We start from the raw sequence: 24,054 nt of genomic DNA on the forward strand, positions 1-24,054 counted from the left end.
TACACCTGTACACACACTGCTCACTAACACATCTACACCTGTACAAACGTACACTGCTCACTCACAACACGTCTACACCTGTACACACCCTGTACACCAACAAGGAAGAACCCCCGGGCTTCACAGAGTAGCAGGGATGCACTCACAGGAGGCTGTGCACGCTCAGAACAGCAGGCTGGTATCAGATACACGCCAGTAGCAGAGACTCCCGGAGACACCAGAGACTCCCGGAGACACCGGCCCCCAGGAGGTGCCACCTCAGACAGGAAACCACGTCAGGAGGGAGCGTGCCCACAGCACTCTCACCTCCCCTCTAACCACGGACGGCGCCCAGGGCCCAGGCAAGCAGAGGGAGCACCTGGGCCACCTGGAGACGAGCAGCCCAAAACCACTGCCATCATAGATTGCAGCCTGTCCCTCCCACAGCGTCGCCATCATGGATCGCAGCCTGTCCCGCCCACAGCGTCACCATCATGGATCGCAGCCTGTCCCGCCCACAGCGTCGCCATCATGGATCGCAGCCTGTCCCGCCCACAGCGTCGCCATCATGGATCGCAGCCTGTCCCGCCCACAGCGTCTGTAAACCAAACCAATCACAATGAAATGCAGAAGAGAAACCCTCCACTGGAGCTCCCAGTGTTCTCACTTCACAAGGCCGTCAACCTGCCGTGACCGCCGTCAGGAGCCATATATTTTGAACCTGGCACCACGTTTCGTTTTTGAAAACTCAGCACTATTTAGACTGCACGTTACAGTCCAACATCAGTCAAACATACTCGTCAGAACAGGAAAGCTGCTCCAAGGGAGACGGCCACACGCTGCACACGGTCTGACACGGACGTCACCGTGACCCTCAACTTCCACCCTCGACTGCTGCAGAGGAAATCCACACAGCACGCCCTTCACGCCTGACCCAGCACCCAGGTCCACCGCGCTCAGGTAGCTGCAGAACGGCCACTCCCCAGAGGCCACTCCCCGGGCTGCGCTGCCGGATAAAGCACCTGTAGAGCGGCACGCTACCAACAGGCGGAAAATGCACCCACTGAACCAGGGGCTCCCCGGCCCAAGCTGCCGGTCGCAGGGTCGGTGTGGCCCCTGCAGAGTACTCTCGGCTCACAACACGTCTACACCTGTACACACTACACTGCTCACATCACGTCCACACCTGTACACACTACACTGCTCACAACACGTCTACACCTGTACACACTACACTACTCCCATCACGTCTACACCTGTACATGCTCACATCACGTCTACACCTGTACACACTACACTGCTCGTTCACAACACATCTATACCTGTACACACTACACTGCTCACAACACGTCTACACCCATACACACTACACTACTCATATCATGTCTACATCCGTACACACTACACTGCTCACATCACGTCCACACCTGTACACACTACACTGCTCACAACACATCTACACCCATACACACTCACAACACGTCTACACCTGTACACACTACACTGCTCACAACACGTCTACACCTGTACACACTACACTACTCACATCACGTCTACACCTGTACATGCTCATAACACGTCTACACCTGTACACACTACACTGCTCGTTCACAACACATCTATACCTGTACACACTACACTGCTCACAACACATCTACACCCATACACACTACACTACTCATATCATGTCTACATCCGTACACACTACACTGCTCACTCACAACACGTCTACACCTGTACACACTACACTACTCACATCACGTCTACACCTGTACATGCTCATAACACGTCTACACCTGTACACACTACACTACTCACATCACGTCTACACCTGTACATGCTCACAACACGTCTACACCCATACACACTACACTACTCACATCATGTCTACATCCGTACACACTACACTGCTCACTCACAACACGTCTACACCTGTACACACTTACACTGATCATTCACATCTACACCTGTACACACACTTATACTGTTCATTCAACACGTCTACACCAGTACACACAGTACACACATACACTGTTCACTCACAACACGTCTACACCCTGTAGACAACACACACAGCCCTCAGATACAGAGCACAGCCAAGTGCATTTCAGGTTTGTTTCAGACGCTGGCCCTGAAAAAGAACATCATGGCACACACCTGTCGGCAGGACAGCACAGGTAACAGGTCTGAGACGCCTTCTCGACTGTGGGAAACGTCGCCAAGGCAGACGAGGCTCGTTCAGACTGGAGAGCCAGTGTGGGGTTGGGCAAAACTCCAGTCTCCCCTATGACCCGGGTCTCCCACATCAAGTCCCGCTGGGACCCCCCCCGCCCACTGCTCCCCTCCCACCAGAACAGCGCGGGCAGGGCCGCCACCGCTTACCGCTGGGCTTGATCTCGCGCACATAGTTGCTGGGGAACCAGCCCGTCCTGCCGTTGTGCGTGCCCTCCCACCAGCCTCCTTCTTCCACACGCGTGACATGGATGACGTCCCCCTTTGAAAAGGACAGTTCATCCTCGTTGGTCTGCTGGAAATTGAACTTCGCCCGGACGATCAGCTGACTGTTGCTGTTATCCGTCATGTCCTTAAAAACAGGGGAACAGCAGAGAAACCACACGGTGTCATCCACTTCCGTATAAAACACTTCGTGCGACTGTTAGAAACTCTCCAACACCCAGCAGGAGGAAAATGAAGACGGGTCAGAAGCTTTCCCTCCCCCCAGCCCAGCCCCCAGAGAAACGCTCTCAGTGGCCGGGAAAGGTCTTACTCTGCGCCACTGGCCCTGCCGCACACGTCCACACACACACACTCAGACACACCCAGGATCATGCTCATTACGATGTACCAAAGCGTCAACGTGCTGCGGTTATCTCTCTAACATTACTTACAATACCACGCTCTGTGCCTGCAGCACGACTCGGCTCTACACTATTGGATTGTCTGGTTATTTTCAGTATTTTTCTGTGCACTGTAGACGTGTTTCTCATGTTTCGCGAACCAGGGCTGCATTAAAAGCACGCAAGCGCCTACCCGAGTGTGGCCGTGAGCAAGCCTGCACCTTGCGTCCAACTCAGAGCGCACAAGGACCACACCAGCAGCCTCCCCACCAACAAGCCGTGCGTGCACAGACCCCAGCCAACGGGGGGCCCGAGGGCCTTGGGGGACACTGCACCACAGGCACAGCACAGCATCTGCACTGGGCTAGCTATCAGGGACTTGAGCGTCCACGGATGTCATGTCTGCAGGGGTCCCGAGGGAGCACGTCCCTGTTTCTAAGCTGTCCCCCCCACCAGGGAGACCCCCCACCGACAGCACCTAACAGGCCTCGCTTCCCCGAACGCACACCAGCTCTGGCAACTGCCATTCTGTCTCTGCCTACTGCTGACCTGCATCCCTCTCAGGGAGCACACACCGCCCTCGCTCGCAGAGGGGCAGCAGCACCTCCCTCACTCGCAGAGGGGGCAGCAGCACCTCCCTCACTCGCAGAGGGGCAGCAGCACCTCCCTCGCTCGCAGAGGGGCAGCACGCACCGCCCTCGCTCGCAGAGGGGGCAGCAGCACCTCCCTCACTCGCAGAGGGGCAGCAGCACCTCCCTCGCTCGCAGAGGGGCAGCAGCACCGCCCTCGCTCGCAGAGGGGCAGCACGCACCGCCCTCGCTCGCAGAGGGGCAGCACGCACCGCCCTCGCTTGCAGAGGGGGCAGCAGAAGGGGCTCTGCAGAGGCTGGGGGCTGAAACGGCCAGTGGAAGCAGACAAACCATCCCCAAGAGCAGCCCCTCGCTGGCCAAAGGAGCAGGAAAGGGGCCGCCAAGCAGGCCCCGGTGGGGCTCGAGTCCCAGTCCTCCTCACCCATGCAAAGCCCTTCACGGCACTGGCAGGAACCATGCATCTCGTCCCCACCCCGACCACTGACAGCAGGTGTCAACAGGGACCAGGACACCAGCAAATCAGGCAGGGAGTGCCAGCCACCACCCCACCACCAGGCGGCAGCAGAGCCCTATCTGCCCACACAGCCAGCACCTAGCCCTCTACCACCTGGGGGGGGGGGGTGGGGGGGCTGAGGCGCAGGCCCAGCACAGCTCCACTCTCCAGCGCCAGCTACTCGAGGCCCACAGAAGCCCCTGCCCACCAGCAGGGGAAGGGCTCGGGAGAGGAAGCTGTCTCCAGAGCCGCCCAGAAGGCCAGGACCACTGCACACACCACCCGGGTGGTGGTCTGCTGGCAGAGCAGAGGGAAACGGGACCCAGCACCCCCGCTGCTCTCTCCCAAGGGGCTGCCAGACACTGGGAACAGCCAGAGAAGCAGACCTGGAATGAGAAGATGGGCGGCCGCTGGGGTCGGGGAGAGGGTTCCGGCAGCCAGTGCAAAGGGATCAGGAAGCGATCTCAATCCTGCCCAGCCCCCCCCCCAGTCCTCCCCCAGTCCTCCCCAGGTCCTCCCACGTCCTCCCAGGTCCCCTCAGATCCCCCCCAGCTGCTCCCCAAATCCCCCCCAGGTCCTCCTCTAAGTCCTCCCCAGGTCCCCCCCCCCAGTTCTCCCCCAGGTCCTCCCCAGGTCCCCTCCAGGTCCCTCCCAGATCTTCCCCCAAGTCTTCCCCCAGGTCCTCCCCAGTCCCCCCAAGTCCTCCTCAAGTCCCCCCAGGTCCTCCCAGGGTCCCCTTAGGTCCCCTCATCCCCCTATCCTCCCCTCAAGTCCCCCCAGTTCCTCCCAGGATCCCCTTGTCCCCCCAGGTCCCCCCCATCCTCCCCCTCAGATCCTCCCCAGGTCCTCCTAACACAGAGGACAGCGGTGAACGGCGCGGCTCCGGGCACTGGGGGAGTAACGGGTCAGCTCTGACTTCTCATCTCAGGAGCAGGCTCAAGAGACGCGGCAGAAGAATCCCAAATTTGGCGAAAGACATAAACACTCAGGAACCTGAGTGAACCCCAAACAGCATAAACCTAAAGCCACAGCATAACAGACGTCTGAACCCTGAGGACGAACAGGTCTTACTATGAGGACGAAAAGCCACCCACAGACGCGGATCTGAACCATCCACCGCCCCGGCGTCCTTCCTCACTGCGCAGGGATCCCCGTGACGGGCATCTCGGGGAGGAGGAAGCACATGCAGCACGGGGGGACATGCCCAGCAAGGCGCAAGCAGGCCCGCCTCCAGAGAGCCCTGGGCAGCAGTGGACGTAGACACTCACCTGGACACGGAGAGATCCTCAGCTAACCTGAGCATCACCAACCCCACAAAGCACAAGGGTCCGAGGGAGGGACAAGACCGCATGGCTATTCGCTGGGTCCTGGCACAACCTCCTCCTGCATCCAACCGCAGCCAGAGGGAGACGGCGCTGGGGGTGTCCTGAGAGTAGGGGGCGCAGGGGTGCACGGGGGAGCCCTCGCACACGGACATTACCCAGAGGGGCGTCTTATTTAGAGACAAACAGGCGGATACCGAAGAACCAGCAGAAAAGGCTCCAAGTGGCCGTGGCTCCTGTTCTCTTGTTCCTGAAAGCAAGTCTCAGAGAACTCGCTGGAGTTTTAAACCAGGCACACGTGCCCATCACTACATCACAGACTAGGAAAGACTCCACTCAGCTCCGACGGGAGAGGCTCAGAAGACACCCAGCCGACGGCATCACGCCACGGCATCCCTGTCTGAACGGCGGGTAGAAGGGCCCGTTGCAAATGCCTAACAATTCAGGAGTAACATAGCACCAAGTGGAAGGTCTGATGCAGGTCTAGCCAGCACAGAGCTCAGAGCGGCAGCCGGCAGAGTCCGCTCAGACGCAGGCCCCGGCCGGTGGATAAAGCCCACCCACGGGAGGCTCAGGCCTGCCCCTCCACTGCCCACCTGACCCTGGCTCTGCAGAAGACACTCCCAGGGGCCTGCGCTGTGGCACAGCAGGGGAAGCCACTGCCTGCAACACTGCCATCCCCTATGGCACCGGTTCGAGTCCCGGCTGCTCCACTTCTGATCCAGCTCCCTGCGAATGCACCTGGGCAAGCAGCGGAAAACGGGCGCTGCACCCAGGTGGGCGACTGGAAGCAGTTCTGGCTGTTGAGGCCATGTGGGGAGTGAAGATCCATCTCTCTCTCTAGCTCTCCCCCACCCCAACTCTGCCTTTCAAAGAAATCTTTACACACACCCACACACACAAACGCGTGCGGTAGTCCTGGCGCCGACATCCACAAGCAAACAGCCTGCAGAGAGCAACGGGAGAACAAGCACGCAGCCGCAGCCTCTCCCCACGAAGGTCCAGGCGCCCCGGGAAAACCCTGCGGCCGGACCCCAGCCGCTCCAGCTCAGCGCCAAGCACTGGGACCAGGCAGGCAGGGATGCAGGCGGACAGGACACCAGGAATGACATGGGAGGTGAGCACGTTTCACCTGCAGCCCCAGGGCAAGCACAGGCCCTGCGCTGTCCCAGCACGGGCCGGGAGGACACGCCCAAAGGACAGGGCAGCGCGTGGGTGAGGCAGGAGCAGGAAAAAGGCCACAGAGTGCAGCAGCCACCTGAAATCCGTTCCCATTTCTGTTCAACAAATCCCCCGCGTGGCAGGACACGCAGCTGTCATCAATCACTTTGGCATACGTCCCTCTAAGGCACCTGTCGGGCTGGCAGGGGGACACTCCCACACGAGCTCCGCCACCCGCTGCAGCTGGGAGGGACAGGAAGCTTGGCCACGTGGGCTATGTTCCTTCGCTTCCGCAGGAGCTGCTGAAACGGTGCAGACAGGGGCTGGGCAGCAGTCGGCCCCAGCGAGCGCACCCAGAGGCAGCCAGCAAGTCATCTCCCCAGTAACAGGCCGGGAGGGCGCAGGCACGGCCAGCGCACAGCCAGCGGGAAGGTGCCCACATAAAACCTGCCCGCTGCAAACACCACACGTGTGACTTTCTAGCTGCATGCTACACGTCAACGTGTCAGTAATGGGAGGCCCTGCAGACAGCTCCCCCCCACAGCCATCAAAGGGAAGCAGCGCCCCATGCAGCAAACACAGCACACAGCCCCCGCCCTGCCCTATCCTACTGAACCCCCGGGACCTTCATCAAGTCTCTGCCCCACCCCCCACTGCCCTGGGAAGCCCAGGAACCCTGAGCAGGGCATGACAGTCGCCCTGCTCTGCACCCGTCTCCTCCTCACGCAGTCCATCCACTCTAAACGCCAGCAAGCAGGCAACGCCCAGGAGCTCCTGTGCACCACACACAACTGAATGAAGGCAAAGCACCCACGGCGAGTCAGAAGTCTCGGAACTGGTGAAACAGAGCACAGTGCCGCACGGCGGAAGTGGAGAGATGGAACAGTTTGGAATGACTTTCTAGCAAGCCTGGGGCCAGCACTAAAGCAGCCCATTGACAAGTGCCGTGAGCCGAGCAGGCCGGGTCCCTGGTCCTGGGGCAGCGGGGCCTCAGGGAGAGGACCTGCTCTGGAGGTGAAGGCACTGTTGAGTGAGACACAAAGGATGGCAGACGTCACCGCTCCCGGCCTGCGACAGCACTGCACTCAGCGATGGCGAGACAGCAGGAATTCCAGGAGCACTGCAAGAATCCTAAGGCTGAAAAACCGGGCACGGCACTGTGGCGCAGAGGGTTAAGCCAGTGCCCGCGATGCCGGCACCCCATCTGGGCGCTGGCTGGAGTCCCGGCTGCTCACTTCCATCCAGCTCCCTCTATGGCCTGGGAAAGCAGCAGGAGATGGCCCAGGTGCTTGGGCCCCTGCAGCCATGGGGGAGACCTGGATGGAGCCCAGGCTCCTGGCTTCGGCCTGGCCCAGCCCCAGTTGTTGCGATCATCTGGGGAGTGAACCAGTGGACGGAAGATCGACATCTCTCTCTCTTTTTCTCTCCCTGTGACTCTGTCTTTCAAATAAACAAATAAACCTTGTTTAAGAATGAAGAAGGAGGTGGCCACGCCGTACCTATGAGAGAAACCATGCCCTCAATCTCCCAGGCCCACGTGCAGCCAGAGCCTGGCACACTGGGGTGAGAAGCCCACCCAGAGCAGAGCAGGGGAAAGGGCTCAGCTCAGCGCATCCGAGAAAGCACGCACTCCCCACCCAGCTCCTGCTGACTGCCTGAGAAGGCAGCAGAACATGGCTCAGGGTCTCGGGATCCTGCCATCCACGTGAGACCCAGATGGAGCTCCTGGCTTCAGCCTTGCCAGACCCGGCTGCTGTGGCATCTGCGGAGCGAACCAGTGGCCGGGAGGACTCTCTGTCCCTCGCCCCCTCCCTCTCCGACATGCTGCCTTTCCAATAAAGCAATCTGGAAAGAAAAGACAAAACTAAATGAGGGAGGGGAAGGAGAGAGGGAGGGAGGGAAGGGGAGGGGAGAGGGAGGGAGGGGGAAGGGGAAGGAAGGGAAGGAAGGAGAGGGGAGAGGGAGGGAGGGGAGGGGAGAGGGAGGGAGGGGGAAGGGGAGGGAAGGGAAGGAAGGAGAGGGGAGAGGGAGGGAGGGGGAAGGGGAGGGAAGGGAAGGAAGGAGAGGGGAGAGGGAGGGAGGGGGAAGGGGAGGGGAGAGGGAGGGAGGGGAGGGGAAGAGGAGGGAGGAGAGGGGAGAGGGAGGGAGGGGAGGGGAAGAGGAGGGGAAGGAGGGAAGGGAAGAAGGAGGGAGGGAGGGGGAAGGGAAGAGGAGGGGAAGGAGGGAAGGGAAGAGGGGGAGGGGAGGGAGGGGAAGGGAAGGGGAAGAGAGGGGAAAGAGGGAGAAGAGGAAGGGGGGAGGGGAGGGAGGGGAGGGGACGGGGAAGCAAAGCGCGCACAGGGAAGACAAGACAAGAAGAAAGCAGGCCGTCAGTGCAGGAGGGAGCGGCACTGTGAGGTCAGAACTTGCAGGGCCCTGCGCAGGGAGACGCCGGCTCTGCAGGTTAAACCGTGAACCTCAGCTCCGCAGGGCGGCTCAGGCAGAGGCTCTGAGAGGTGCGGGTGACAAGGAACCCGCGCAGAGGACCTGCAAACAGCACCCTGACGTCCTGACCCCAGGAGGCACCCTGCACCTCACTGCTGGCTCGACCCTGGAGGACGGGGGACAGTGCTGGGAGGTGGGTTCCTGCCACCCGCTTGGGAGTCCTGGACTGGGTTCCTGACTGCTGGCTTTGGCCTCTGCTCAGCCCCGGCCTTGCGGCCACTGGGAACTGAACCAGCAGGTGGGAGATCACAAACTGAAATAAAACTGAAATTCCCTTGCTCGGGAAGCAGCTTCTAATTCCGATTTCTACACCCGCCAAGCTGACTGTACTTCAGTCAGACCACAAGAGGGTGCTTGGGAAGCTACAGGTTGCCTTTTAGTGTAATGTTTTCCCCACAAACCATCAGACACAGGCAGAACTAGAGAAACGGGTGCCTCCCCAGGGAGCCCCCTACGCCTTCGACACTTCGCCAGCCTTGCGTCATCATGAATGATTCTCAATCCAAGACAACCACTCCACAACAGGAGAAGTAAACCAGAGAGAGAGAGACCTGGGGCAAGGCAGCAAGGGCTCTAAGAGACGCCTCGCCCAGGTCAGTCCCGAGCCCACACGCGGTGGGCGCGCCGGGAGCGCCGGGCCTTCTCCCGCAGCACAAGAACGCGTCCTGCACTGGCGTCTCCGCACCCTCCATGAACACACTGACCCTTCTGCACTCAGAGGCACACACGTGCCATCCGGTCCTCCCTCCATGAACACAGTGACCCCTACTGCACTCAGAGGCACACACGTGCCATCCGGTCCTCCCTCCATGAACATACTGACCCCTACTGCACTCAGAGGCACACACGTGCCATCCGGTCCTCCCTCCATGAACACACTGACCCCTACTGCACTCAGAGGCACACACGTGCCATCCGGTCCTCCCTCCATGAACACACTGACCCTTCTGCACTCAGAGGCACACACGTGCCATCCGGTCTACCCTCCTCAACAAGAAAATCAGACGAAGCCCGCGGCGGGTGGGAGGGTGAGGCGGCAAATCCCCAGAACACACGTTCCCTGACACTCTCCTTGCCTGCTCCATATAGCAACGCAGCGCTGACAGCCGCTGGCCTGTCCCTCCTCCTGGGCACCCTGACAGACACCCTACAGATCACGCCAGAGTTCCTCCAGCAAGGGAACCGAGATGCCCAGACCGCACGCCGGCTGAGGACGGAGGCCCGGGAGTGGACACAGCTCGCGGTCACACCGCCTGGCGCCAGACGGAGCAGAGTGAGCACTGGACCCTGTGCGGCCAGACCCCTCCCCACCTCCCCACCTTTCCACACCAGGACCCTGTGACGGCCAGACCCCTCCCCATCCCCCAGCTTTCCACACCAGGACCCTGTGACGGCCAGACCCCTCCCCATCCCCCACCTTTCCACACCAGGACCCTGTGACGGCCAGACCCCTCCCCACCTCCCCACCTTTCCACACCAGGACCCTGTGCGGCCAGACCCCTCCCCATCCCCCACCTTTCCACACCAGGACCCTGTGACGACCAGACCCCTCCCCATCCCCCACCTTTCCACACCAGGACCCTGTGCGGCCAGACCCCTCCCCATCTCCCCACCTTTCCACACCAGGACCCTGTGACGACCAGACCCCTCCCCACCTCCCCACCTTTCCACACCAGGACCCTGTGACGACCAGACCCCTCCCCACCTCCCCACCTTTCCACACCAGGACCCTGTGACGACCAGACCCCTCCCCATCCCCCCACCTTTCCACACCAGGACCCTGTGACGGCCAGACCCCTCCCCGTCCCTCCACCTTTCCACACCAGGACCCTGTGACGGCCAGACCCCGCCCCATCCCCCACCTTTCCACACCAGGACCCTGTGACGGCCAGACCCCTCCCCATCCCCCACCTTTCCACACCAGGACCCTGTGACGGCCAGACCCCTCCCCATCCCCACCTTTCCACACCAGGACCCTGTGACGGCCAGACCCCTCCCCATCCCCCACCTTGCCACACCAGGACCCTGTGACGGCCAGACCCCTCCCCATCCCCCCACCTTTCCACACCAGGACCCTGTGACGGCCAGACCCCTCCCCATCCCCCACCTTTCCACACCAGGACCCTGTGCGGCCAGACCCCGCCCACTTTCAGTTTTCAGCAGCCCTCCATCGTGGACGCTCAGACACTGCCCGCGGCCCCGTGGGCGCGGCCAGCATGACAGCCAGGTGTGAGCGCACAGGAAGCTCGGGCCCTGGAGGCCGCAGCAGGGGGCTCTGCAGACTCAGCACGGGGCCTCCCACCATTCCTGGGGCAAAGCGAGAAGCCGCCTGCGCCCCCCACCTCACTGCTGCCCGCCATGGCAGCCCCTCCCACGAAGACAAGGCCCCTGGGACTCCGTCCCCTGGCTCACGCCCGCCTCCCCGTGCACTGCCACCCGGCACAAGCGGACGTGCACACGGCGCTCTGAGGCGCTCACTCACAAGTGCTCCGGGCACTCCTCGGGCAGGCAGCGCGTGCACACGGCGCTCTGACGCGCTCACTCACAAGTGCTCCGGGCACTCCTCGGGCAGGCAGCGCGTGCACACGGCGCTCTGAGGCGCTCACTCACAAGTGCTCCGGGCACTCCTCGGGCAGGCAGCGCGTGCACACGGCGCTCACTCACAAGTGCTCCGGGCACTCCTCGGGCAGGCAGCACGTGCACACGGCGCTCTGACGCGCTCACTCACAAGTGCTCCGGGCACTCCTCGGGCAGGCAGCGCGTGCACACGGCGCTCTGACGCACTCACTCACAAACTCCTCAGGCAGGCAGCGCGTGCACACGGCGCTCACTCACAAGTGCTCCAGGCACTCCTCGGGCAGGCAGCGCGTGCACACGGCGCTCTGACGCGCTCACTCACAAGTGCTCCGGGCACTCCTCGGGCAGGCAGCGCGTGCACACGGTGCTCTGACGCGCTCACTCACAAGTGCTCCGGGCACTCCTCGGGCAGGCAGCGCGTGCACACGGCGCTCTGACGCGCTCACTCACAAGTGCTCCGGGCACTCCTCGGGCAGGCAGCGCGTGCACACGGCGCTCACTCACAAGTGCTCCGGGCACTCCTCGGGCAGGCAGCGCGTGCACACGGCGCTCTGACGCGCTCACTCACAAGTGCTCCGGGCACTCCTCGGGCAGGCAGCGCGTGCACACGGCGCTGGCAGAGGCACGCACACCCTTGCACCACAGCTGCACACACGCAAACCCCAAACACACGAGAACGGAAGCAGCCGAGCCTCTTGAACTTACCAGACTTCGATACTGGCCCTGGAACAATTTTGAAGTCCGGCTGTGTGAAGGCTGGGATCCGAGGGAATCAAAAGACTTGATCCGGTGAGATGAGGGCCGCGTACACACGGAGTCACTTCCCAGTCCAATGTCTGAAAGAGCCATGGCGGGGAGGGGGCTGAGGAGGCCTGAAACTACCCACGCCACGCTAGCCTGAAGCCAGGGCAGCCCGAGGGCCACACCCCGGGACCACAGCAACGCCAGCCGTGGCCACGGTGCTCAGAGCAGCGCCCTTGACCGTGACATAAACACTCGCACTCCTGCCCGCCAGCTCCCCGGACGCCCTCCAGAGGCAGCTGTCTCTCGGCTCTCTCTCGTCTGTGGAACGCCTGGTGACTGCTTCCACCACACGCCCGTCCCAGGGAAGGAGGAGAGCGCAGCACTCAGCCGTGGCGACGTGGCGACGCGGCAGCCGACACAGCCGCTCCCCCTCTCCCAGACCGCCCCCGCACCCTGGCAGAGGCTGAGCCCACTGTCGAGTCAGGGTCTAAGGACACACCGTCACTTCCACCACGGGCTTCAAAGCCAGAGAGGGCGGCCACTCAACAAGCGGAAGAGTCAGCAATCCTCGTCCTCCGAGGCACTCACTCTCCAGGGCGCCCAGCCGATGCTGGCTTCCACACGCGCCTTTGCCAGGAACACCCAGGCTCCCGCACCACATCACGGCTCTGCAAGCCGCAGGGTCCCAGCCTCGTCCCACCCCCGCCCCTCAGGGGACTTGCCACAGCGCCTCGTGCCGGACCGCCGACAGGCCCAGCCCGGCCCCGAGCCTCTCCCGACTCTCGACTCTCGTCTTGACCCACAACAATGACTAACTCCTCCACTCGCGGTTCACACGCCCAGAAAGCACCCATGGTGACACTCAAAGCTGTGTCCCCAGAAGCCAAACTCCAGAGCACTCAACAGAAGCAGAGGGGCCAAATTCACCTCTCTGTGGACTGATCTGTGCTACACTTGTCCCCGTCCACCAGAGACCTCCCAATCATTTTATGTCATGCAAACCGTGGAGGTACAGACCAGCGTCTAAGCAGCCACAGTAAGACGGCCATGTGGCTGGGGAACATGGGTCTGCCATGGTCTCCGGCTGAATTTGCCTGCCGGTCCCCACCCATGGACATATGTGACTTTCTTCCTGACGTCTGCTCAGGCTGAAGCGAGCATTCTGAAAATGCAGTGATAAAGAAGGTAGCTCACTGTCTAATTAATTATAACACACCACAAACACTTGTCTGCAAACATTATCAAAAGGTGTGATTATTTTTTTTTTTTTTTTTTTTTGGACAGGCAGAGTGGACAGTGAGAGAGAGAGACAGAGAGAAAGGTCTTCCTTTGCCGTTGGTTCACCCTCCAATGGCCGCCGCGGCCGGCACGCTGCGGCCGGCGCACCGCGCTGATCCGATGGCAGGAGCCAGGAGCCAGGTGCTTTTCCTGGTCTCCCATGGGGTGCAGGGCCCAAGCACCTGGGCCATCCTCCACTGCACTCCCTGGCCACAGCAGAGGGCTGGCCTGGAAGAGGGGCAACCGGGACAGAATCCGGCGCCCCAAACCGGGACTAGAACCCGGTGTGCCGGCGCCGCTAGGCGGAGGATTAGCCTAGTGAGCCGTGGCGCCGGCCAAAAGGTGTGATGATTTTAACAGTTTATAGCCAGCTCTGTACTCTGGCCCTTCAAATCCTTATTTCCTAGATAAGTCCACCCAGTGTCGGGGTGCCCTGCTCTCAGCCCCAGCGCCTCTCGCCAGGCACTGACGTGACAGCAGCAGGGTGCCAGCAGGGCTGAGGAAGCCAGTCTGTGCCGCCCACGGCAGTCCTGCCTCCCCCCCACACACACACACCCCCCAACTGCAGGGCCGGACAAAAGTAGGGGAGAACTGAAGAGGTGCGTTCCAATGCGGGCACTTCACCTCCGCCCTAATGTGTGACTTTCATGCGTCAAGGTCAGCAGGAAACGAACGCGTCACTATGGCTTCTTCCTTCCATAGCCACGCAGCCCATGGGACAGCCGAGCCCGCCCGTGGGGAGCCCACGCAGAACAGGCCCTGTCCCCACTGTGGTCTGAGGGCTCACTAGACGGGCTCCACCCATCCCACCCCCTTAGAAACAGCCAGGCGCGGAGCAGGCAAAGCGCCGTCTCTGCTGCCTCCAGCCCCGGCACACCTCGGCAGACAGCGCGCCCGCCGCGCTCCCTCATCACGGCACAGCTCAGAACCACACTGCCCCCTGGAGTGAGCATCCACACTGCAAACTCAGGAAAGCCGAGAGAGGCGCCTCGGGCTCCACTCCGCCACGTCACGTGAAGGGACCCTGGTCTCGTCACGCTCTCAGCTGACCTCTCAGCATCCTCAGGGGACCTACAGGCCCACCCTCGGGCTGGCGCTGTGCCTCAGGGGCTTAGGCCCTGCCGGCCACGTGGGCATCCCACACGGGTGCCGGTCGGAGTCCTGCCTGCTCCACTTCGTTCCAGCTTCCTGCTGCTGTGCCTGGGAAAGCAGCGGACCATGGCCCAAGTGCTTGGGACCCCACCACCCAGCTGGGAGACCCGGATGGCGTTCCAGGCCCCTGGCTTCAACCTGGCTCAGCCCTGGCCATCGCAGCCATTCGGGGAGGGAACCAGCAGAAGGAAGGCCTCTGTCTCTCCTTCTCTCTGTAAATCTGCCTTTCAAATAAATGAATAGATCTTTTTTTCAAAAAGGAACATTCTATTCTAATAAGGAAAAAAAGGTGAGAGCTAAGGGAACAAAAGAAGCAATCAGCAGAAGCATGCGTACTTTAAATTCAATCCTCATTCACTTGCTAACCCCCTCATCCCCCAACCCCGTCTTCCCGCTCCATTAAATTAAAAGTTCAATTAAAAGAAGAGTCTTACCTGCTGTCACTTTATTTAGAGTCACTAGGGAACTGAGGACCTTGTTAAAATTCTGCCCCTGATACAAATCATTTGCATCAAACGTCTGAAAGGGAAAATTAAACAGGCAAAATTAGTAGAGTCGTCTTCTGGGGATGCAGGACAAACGCCACTCTCCCAACACAGGGGCGATGCAGCTGACAGGACCCCCAGATGGGAGCAGAGACAGGGAGAGCAGCGGGCTGGCCGGAGTCCTGGGGGAGGCTGTCTGGTCAGACCCTCACTAAGCACGGGTCACACCCTGGGCCTCCCACCGGCTTCCTGTGCCCCAGGGCCAGCCCTGCCCAGCTCGGCACAGCCCAGAGCTGGAGCTGGGCAGACGCTCCCTGGCTAAGGCAGAGGCGGCAGAGCACGGCACACGGCACGCTGCAGAGAGCAGGTTGGCCAGGAGGTGACCTCACAGCCAAGAAAGACAGACCTTTGTGGGCATGGCGCGTCACGCAAGACAATCGGGAAGGGCGGGAGACACGATCCCAGAGGAGGGCCAGGTGGGGACAAGGGACACACCCACCCCTGGACACCTGGCAAGGACCCCTTGGCTGTGACCCCGCCCCCCCCAGGCCTGTCCAGAGACCTGGGACTCCGATGGAAGTCCTCCCCAAGCTGGGAAGACAGAGTATGAGCCAGCCCCGAAGGTCACAGCTGGAGTGTGTGGGCACACACCTGTTAAAACACACACTCATTCCAAATACCGTTACAGACAACTCTGTATCACCAACCATCGGCTCCCAACATAACTGTAGTAGTCAAGTCATCCAAACTACGCCCCAATCATGAAAACTCAGAGGGAGGCATTAGATACCGAAAGGTTTATCACATCACATTACTCTGCTTCTCCTCACCGACGCAGAAATGAACAAATGGGCTCTCGCTAGGTCTGCGCACCACCCCTGCCCGGCCCTCCCTCCCGCCAGCCCCTCCCCAGCCAGGAACTCGCTTCTCCTCCCCTTCCTGCGGGTTTTCCTGGCTAACTCTTACTCATCTCACTTCCTGGACAGCCCCCCTGCTCCCGCCTGGCTGCCCCAGAACACTGGACAGGGAGCTACACGGTCCATCTACACCCCAGGAGGCCACACCGCACGGGACGCTCACAGCGAGACACCAGGGGAAGCCGCCCAGGCCCGACAAACACTGCCTTCTCACCCACGCGTCACCCCCAGTTACGGGCTCCCGCCACAGTGTCTGAAACGAAAGCCCAACAGTCCCGAGGGATGCTGATGGTTGACCACAGAACTGGACACTGGCTCAGAGAGGCAAACAGGACGGGCATCTGGCGGCACAGATAGACACTCTGGGACGCCCGCGTCGCACACCAGAGCCTGCTTCCTGTCATGCACACCGTCGGAGGGCCCGGGACAGCCCTGGAGGGAAAACAGACGGAGTTTCCAGTCCCTGCTTCAGCCTGGCCCACCCCTGACTGCACAGGCTTCTGGGAAAGAACCGGCGGCTGGGAGCTCTGCTTTTCTGCCTTTCAAATAAACAGAATAGCTTTTTTAAAGAAGAGGAGGAGGCCACCGGATCACCACTGTCAAGACTGCAGCAGCCACAGCTCCTACATAAGGCCCAGCCTCAAGGGCGGCCGTGAGCCCTCGCGCCCTGGGCGTGTGCCCTGACGCCATTTCCAACAGGACCAGGACCCGGACCCTCCCTGTGAACAGACAGGCCGCACAACCCCATCAGTGCCAGCCACTGCCGAACAACGATTTAAGATGAAATTCCAACACAAATGAATATCCATTTTCATCTCAAGTGACAAAAATGAGCTAAAAGTCACTATTAAAAAAATAAAAAGTATCATTAACCTTAACAGGCCTCAGCTTCCCCACATGCAAAGTACAAAGGTTCCTCAACTGCAAAGAAGGTGGCCTGACTTTTCCAACTGTTATTTAAGGTCTCATTCCACAGCCTGGAGGACTCGAGCTACAGCGTTAGCCAGTAAAGAAACACGAACATAAACTTCTACTAACCTTCATGGTGGCCAGCGGGCGAGCCACAAAGCCCAGAGCAACAGGATGCTATGGACGAGGCTTCCTGTTATTCCAGGGTACAGCTCGCTCTCACTCGGATACCAGGAAGCATCTGACTGGCTGCGCTGCCCACCAATGGGCTTCAACATGACATCAGAGCCTCGGTGAGCACACACATTTCTCAACAGGAAACAAAACAATGGGACGAGACAAGCGCTAGCCACGGAGGGCCGGCACGCACTCTGAGCCCACGAGCGTCCTCACTGGAGCACTCCCCCAGAGAAGGGCAGCAGCCTGCTCCCGAGACCAGACCCCTGCAGCTCAGGAACGAGGGGCACCTCGCTGGAACTCGCACAGGAGGCTCCGTGTGCAGGTGAGGGCCTGAACTGCTGGGGGCGGGGGCCGGCCAGCTCTCAATGCAGGACAAATGCGCCTGGCATCCCCGGGCACCCTGGCAGGTGCCGCTCCACGCCCCCAGCCCCCACCCCCTCCGAGCGCTGGCTGGCTCCCGGCCTCTCAGGGCCCTCTGAGTGGAGGCCAGAAGCATGGCCGTCTCCCAGACCAACTAAATCAGACCTCTAAGGGGGGCCCAGGAAGGGACCTCTGAAACGTCCCCAGTAGAGAGAGAGGGAGACAGCTGGCTCACCAAGACAGCCCCGACACCACCTGGCCAGGTGTGGGGGAGACACAGGGGAAGGGAACACCAAACACCCAACACGCTTTAGAATCTATAGGGGAGGGGCCGGCGCTGTGGCACAATGGGTTAAAGCCCTGGCCTGAAGCACTGGCATCCCATATGGGCGCCAGTTCTAGTCCTGGCTGTTCCTCTTCCAATCCAGCTCTTTGCTATGGCCTGGGAAAGCAGTGGAAGATGGCCCAAGTGCTTGGGCCCCTGCACCCACGAGGGAGATCTGGAAGAAGCTCCTGGCTCCTGGCTTCAGTTTGGCGCAGCTCCAGCCATTGCGGCCATTTGGGAGTGAACCAACAAATGAGAAGACCTTTCTGTCTCTACCTCTCTGTGTAACTCTTTCAAATAAATAAAATAAATCTTTAAAAAAAAAGAATCTATAGGGGAAAGTATCTCACCCTTCCTCTCAACATGCCGTACGATAAACCAACGTCCTCAACACTATTCTACCAGCTTTATACGGAAAACCACAAATCCATTTTTCATGTTGTACTTTTAACAGCAATGCTTCACGATGAAATACAGAAAGTGTCAAACCATGGAGAAACCAGGACAGCGGAGAGTACGCAAGGCAGACACAGAAATACTTTCTAGAAGTTTCCGCGGTGGATGAGCAGGCAAAGGGCCACCTGCTCGCACAGCCTCCCACGGTGCACTGCACACGTCACCCTCGCGGCGGGCAGGGCACCAGACAGGAAGCCGCACCTGGCGAATGCCTCACGCTCCCGAGTCAGTCTGAATCCTGTTGACCACCAGCTGCAATGGGTCGTCCTGGGCCCCGTGCCTTGGGTCCGTCACCTCCGGAGGACATCAGGCACTCGGGGAATCTGCACTGACTGACTTCAGATGAAGAACCATCACTCCAGCTGCCCGGTTCAGCACTCCTAGGCTGGCGTGCCAAAAAACGGACTTATCTTTGGCAAGAGGCACTTAAGGATTTAGGAGTAGAGGCCGGCGCCGCGGCTCACTAGGCTAATCCTCCACCTAGCGGCGCCGGCACACCGGGTTCTAGTCCCGGTCAGGGCGCCGGATTCTGTCCCGGTTGCCCCTCTTCCAGGCCAGCCCTCTGCTGTGGCCAGGGAGTGCAGTGGAGGATGGCCCAGGTGCTTGGGCCCTGCACCCCATGGGAGACCAGGAGAAGCACCTGGCTCCTGGCTCCTGCCATCGGATCAGCGCGGTGCGCCGGCCGCAGCGCGCCGGCCGCAGCGGCCATTGGAGGGTGAACCAACGGCAAAGGAAGACCTTCCTCTCTATCTCTCTCTCTCACTGTCCACTCTGCCTGTCAAAAAAAAAAAAAAAAAGGATTTAGGAGTGGAATGTCATGACAAACCTAACGTAAGTGTCAAAATACGCAAGCATATTAAGAAAGCAAAATGAGGTGGTTTCTAAAAATTTTATTCATTTGAGAGACAGAGAGATCTCCCTTTCCCTGGCTCAGTCCCCCGAATGCCTTCACCAGCCAGGGCTGGGCCACGGGCAGCAGGGACCTGACTACTTGTGCCTGTGTGCCACCTGCTGTCTCCCAGGAAGCAGAATGGGAGGTCAGGGCGGGGTGGACCCCAGCACGTAGACTCGCAGACTCGGGTGCAGGCTCCTGACTGGCGTTGGGAGGCTAGGTCAGAGCCTCCCCGTAGCTGGGCTGTGGGGGTGGGCCTGATCGTCCAGCCTGACAGAAGACAGCACTGTGACGCACAGTGGGGACTGAGGAGGGTCTCAGACCGGGGCGGGAGCAGAGGAGGCCCCGGGGCAGGAGCAGAGGAGGCCCCGGGGCCCTCACTCTCCAACGACAAGACGGCTCCCGCACTGGGCAGCTCCCTCCGCCACCACCTGGTGCTCAGAACGCAGACACCGGGACACAGGTGCCCAGGGGAGCTGGCCAGGGACACTCACGGGAGGCTGCCTCTCAGTCCAGAGCTACCTCCTCAGCCCACATGCCTCCTCGCCCTGCCTGGTTAGAGCGGAACTCATATCCCCACAACACGCTTCACAAACACAGCGCACAAGCCTGCTTCTGCACACTGGTCCTGTCAACACGGCCGCCCAGGCTGCACACCTGGGCACTGCTGGCTGACCTCACCCTTAGGCCACACTCAACACCTGAGACCCCCCAACCCAGGGCCAGACGTCCACTCGGAGGAGGGAGAGCCATGGGGCTGGGAAGCTGTGCTGGCACCTGCTCTGCCCTCCACCCTCCCATGCCCATGCCTCTATCTGACCAGCACCCAGCCGCACCCAGTCAGAGCAGACACCAGGACACAGGGAGGGCTGCATCCCAAAGTCGCCGGGCCAGCTGTGCCTCCGCTGTCTCCAGCCTCCAGGTCCACAGGGACTGCTCCTCTGCACGCCACACTGACTCCTAACCCCACAGAAAACCCCATCCCACACCCCCACAGGTGCCAAAGACTGCCCCGTGGTCCAGACTCCACCCCCAGCCTCGACTCAGCGCTGGTACGCAAGCAACTGCAGTCGGCACATTCCTCATCCTGTGGCGACATCGCAGTAGCCAAAGCCAGAGTCGATTTGGCTTCTGAACTAACACCTGACTCAGGGCGCTCTCCTCTGCAGGAGGAAGACGGTGGGGGGGGGGGGGGGTCACCAGTGTCCCCCCGGCAGCGGAAGCCATGCCAAAGCAGAGGTTTACGTGCCCGATTCCAGGCAGGAAAACCTGGGGTCGGCGCAGAAACGCCCATGGCGGCTTCAGGAAGGCTTCGGCCCAAGAGCCGGCTGTGGAGCAGAGCCCGGTAACTGCTGTGCAGGGCATGACATCACCTCCACTTCCTCCCTGCCCCAGGCCCGCTGCGGGCAGGCCTGGCCACGTGACCTGCTCGGCCAATGAGACGTGAGCAGAAGTGACGGACACCGGCCGCTCGCAGATTCTCAGCAAAGAGAGAAGCTTTCGGTGGTTTCAAGCCCCGACTCTTCTTCCCTGAACTGAGAGTGGCAGGGCCCACAGGGAACTAACCGCTCGCTCATCCCGGGTCCTGGAGCAGACAGCCCGGCACAGACGGCCTGAAGTGCGGTAGCGCGCGGGCAGAGCCGAGCCACAGGGTCCTCGGGCTCGGGGACCGTGGGAACACAGCGCCAGGCAGCAAGAGGCAGCACGGGGTCCGCGCCCACGTGTTCCCGCAGAGGGGACACACCTCCAAGAAGACAGCAAGGCCCTCCCGCAGAGGGGACACACCTCCAAGAAGACAGCAAGGCCCTCCCGCAGAGGGGACACACCTCCAAGAAGACAGCAAGGCCCTCCAGGGAAGCAGGGAGGCCGCCTCCGCGCCAGAAGGCAGAAGCTGACGCCTCCGAGCTGGCTCAGGCAGAAGCAGAATTCCCCACTGCTCACGAGGAGGAAGACGGTCCTCACCGGCACGTGCCGCTCCACGCCGCTCCAGCCCCCTCCCTCCCAGAGGCTACGCTGGGGACCTCGGAACCGCTGCTGCTTGTCACTCAGAAATCCCCGACAAGAACACCACGCGAGAGCCTTCCCGCCAGCCTGAGGGAGCACGCCTTTTAGGGCAGACGCCCCACGCTCTCAGGGCACGGGCGGCGATGCCGGCAAGGCAGGGGTGCCACTGACAGGTGCTGCGGCTCCGCCCGCAGCCTCGCACCTGGAGCGGTCACCCGCTCTAAACTTGGAACACAGGCGTCTGCTGTCCCAGCCTAAGGAGCAGCTCCGCTGGGACAATGCGGCTCAGGGTCTCTCCTGCCGAGGCCACCAGCTCAGCGGGAGCGGCAGGCACCCGGCAGCCTGGCGGCCACGCACTGGGCTGAGGAAGTGCCAACAAGATGGCTCAGCTCACGGCTGCTGGCAGGAGCCTTGGCGCCTCGTGTCCTCGTGGCACCAGCGGCCGTGCCGAGAGCACAGGCAGGATGGAAGGAGTGCCTGCTGTCGCAGCAATGGCACCACTGCCTCCGCCGTCACACACCACGCTCCACGTGCAGGGACGTCGCCAGGGCAGCCCGGCTCCAGGGAAGGAGGGCAAGGCCCCCCTGCAGAGAAAATGGAAAAGCACACAACTCAAACAGCAAAGAAGGAGCCTGCACAGGACTTGGAGTTGATGGCTCGTGTCATCTCCTACCAGGGGCCGGCGTAAGGCGCAGCGGGTAAAGCCGCCACCTGCAGCACCAGCAGCCCATATGGGCACTGGTTTGAGTCCCCGCTGCTCCACTTCCCATCCAGCTCCCTGCTAAGGTGCCTAGGAAAGCAGTGGAAGATGGCCCAAAGTACTTGGGTCCCTGCACCCACATGGGAGACTCAGAAGAAGCTCCTGGCTTCGGACTGGGGTCTAAACCAGCAGATGGAACACCCTCCCCCGCTGCCCTGCCCTGCATCTCTCTCTCCCTCTCTCTCTAACTCTGCCTTTCAAATAAATAAGTAAATCTTTAGAAGAAAAACAAAAGATGAGCTACCACCCCTCAAAAATGGCTATCTACACCCCTACAGCCACCCACAGTGTGACCACTGCCACCTCTCTCAGGGGACAGACAGGGTGACACAGCCACCCACAGTGTGACACCACTGCCACCCTTCTCAGGGGACAGGGTGACACAGCCACCCACAGTGTGACCACTGCCACCTCTCTCAGGGGACAGACAGGGTGACACAGCCACCCACGGTGTGACCACTGCCACCTCTCTCAGGGGACAGACAGGGTGACACACGCCACCCACGGTGTGACCACTGCCACCTCTCTCAGGGGACAGACAGGGTGACACAGCCACCCACAGTGTGACCACTGCCACCTCTCTCAGGGGACAGACGGGGTATCAGAGACACCCACAGTGTGACACCACTGCCACCTCTCTCAGGGGACAGACAGGGTGACACAGCCACCCACGGTGTGACCACTGCCACCTCTCTCAGGGGACAGACAGGGTGACACACGCCACCCACGGTGTGACCACTGCCACCTCTCTCAGGGGACAGACAGGGTGACACAGCCACCCACGGTGTGACCACTGCCACCTCTCTCAGGGGACAGACAGGGTGACACAGCCACCCACAGTGTGACCACTGCCACCTCTCTCAGGGGACAGACAGGGTGACACAGCCACCCACGGTGTGACCACTGCCACCTCTCTCAGGGGACAGACGGGGTATCAGAGACACCCACAGTGTGACACCACTGCCACCTCTCTCAGGGGACAGACAGGGTGACACAGCCACCCATGGTGTGACCACTGCCACCTCTCTCAGGGGACAGACAAGGTTCACAGCCACCCACGGTGTGACCACTGCCACCTCTCTCAGGGGACAGACGGGGTATCAGAGACACCCACAGTGTGACACCACTGCCACCTCTCTCAGGGGACAGACAGGGTGACACAGCCACCCACGGTGTGACCACTGCCACCTCTCTCCGGGGACAGACAGGGTATCAGAGACACCCACAGTGTGACACCACTGCCACCTCTCTCAGGGGACAGACAGGGTGACACAGCCACCCACAGTGTGACACCAATACCACCCCCCTCAGGGGACAGACGGGGTTCACAGACACCCACAGTGTGACCACTGCCACCTCTCTCAGGGGACAGACAGGGTGACACAGACACCCACAGTGTAACCACTGCCACCTCTCTCAGGGGACAGACGGGGTATCACAGCCACCCACAGTGTGACACCACATGAAAAAGAAACAGGCAGGCTCCTCAAAGAAACAGGAGAAAATCTCAGATTTGCAAAGCTAACTACCCACAGCCCTAACTTGTCCCGCCCTGGCTTCCAAATTCACAGGTAGTACGGAAAATCAGGAGCACCTGCCATCTGATGGAGGACAAGCAAACTTTGCGTCACGAAATAATGCTCTGTATGTCACCTGCATCTTCAATCTGTTAAAATCTTCCATTGTAAGCAAATGAACCTGACTCACACATGCTCTAAAAACGCACGCAGTTCACGTGGCTCACGAGTAACCGGCAAGAGCCACAACAGAGAGCCAGGAAGCAGCTTCAGCACTGGTCTCAGGCGGCACAGCCCAGCAGCCCCGGCCCCGACACACCTCCTGGTCCCCAGCCCAGCAGCCCCGGCCCCGTCACACCTCCTGGTCCCCAGCCCAGCAGCCCCGGCCCCGTCACACCTCCTGGTCCCCTCCGCCTCCACGGCGCCAGCCACCAGGTGAGCCAAGTGCACACCAGCGAGTCAGAGCAGGGCAGGCACACAGCACGGTGGCAACCAGCAAACCGGCACGTGTGAGCACAAAGGTTCAGCCAGCCCCAGGGGCCGACAGGGCTGCAGCAACGGAAGTGAACATGCTAACACGCGGGGTCCACGCGTGCAGTCACCCCTACCTACTGCAGCGATGTCAACACCTC

The 24,054-nt window shown here is 60.9% G+C and overlaps 1 protein-coding gene and 1 long non-coding RNA gene across 16 annotated transcripts in view; one reads left to right on the forward strand and one right to left on the reverse strand.

Moving 5' to 3' along the window:
* The window catches only part of ARHGEF7 (Rho guanine nucleotide exchange factor 7), a 171,224-nt gene that overhangs the window by 78,597 nt on the left and 68,573 nt on the right, over positions 1-24,054 (reverse strand). For 12 of the 15 annotated variants that reach the window (XM_089303387.1, XM_070048561.2, XM_089303386.1 and 9 more), the window contains 3 exons: positions 15,052-15,136; positions 12,149-12,279; positions 2,362-2,563 (listed from right to left, as the gene is read on the reverse strand). In XM_089303387.1, coding sequence (XP_089159513.1) covers positions 2,362-2,563; positions 12,149-12,279; positions 15,052-15,136 — 418 coding nt within the window. Of the gene's footprint in view, positions 1-2,361; positions 2,564-12,148; positions 12,280-15,051; positions 15,137-17,057; positions 17,127-24,054 lie in introns of those variants that run through there. The other 3 variants (XM_070048565.2, XM_070048563.2, XM_089303390.1) reach the window with 3 other exon arrangements.
* Positions 17,247-18,121, forward strand: LOC138843747 (uncharacterized). The gene is made up of 2 exons (XR_011378698.2): positions 17,247-17,430; positions 17,897-18,121. It is a non-coding gene; the product is annotated as an uncharacterized LOC138843747 (long non-coding RNA).

Source organism: Oryctolagus cuniculus, chromosome 9 (assembly GCF_051225735.1).
Source record: "Oryctolagus cuniculus isolate XC-2025 breed Fujian yellow rabbit chromosome 9, ASM5122573v1, whole genome shotgun sequence".
Taxonomy (NCBI): Eukaryota; Metazoa; Chordata; class Mammalia; order Lagomorpha; family Leporidae; genus Oryctolagus; species Oryctolagus cuniculus.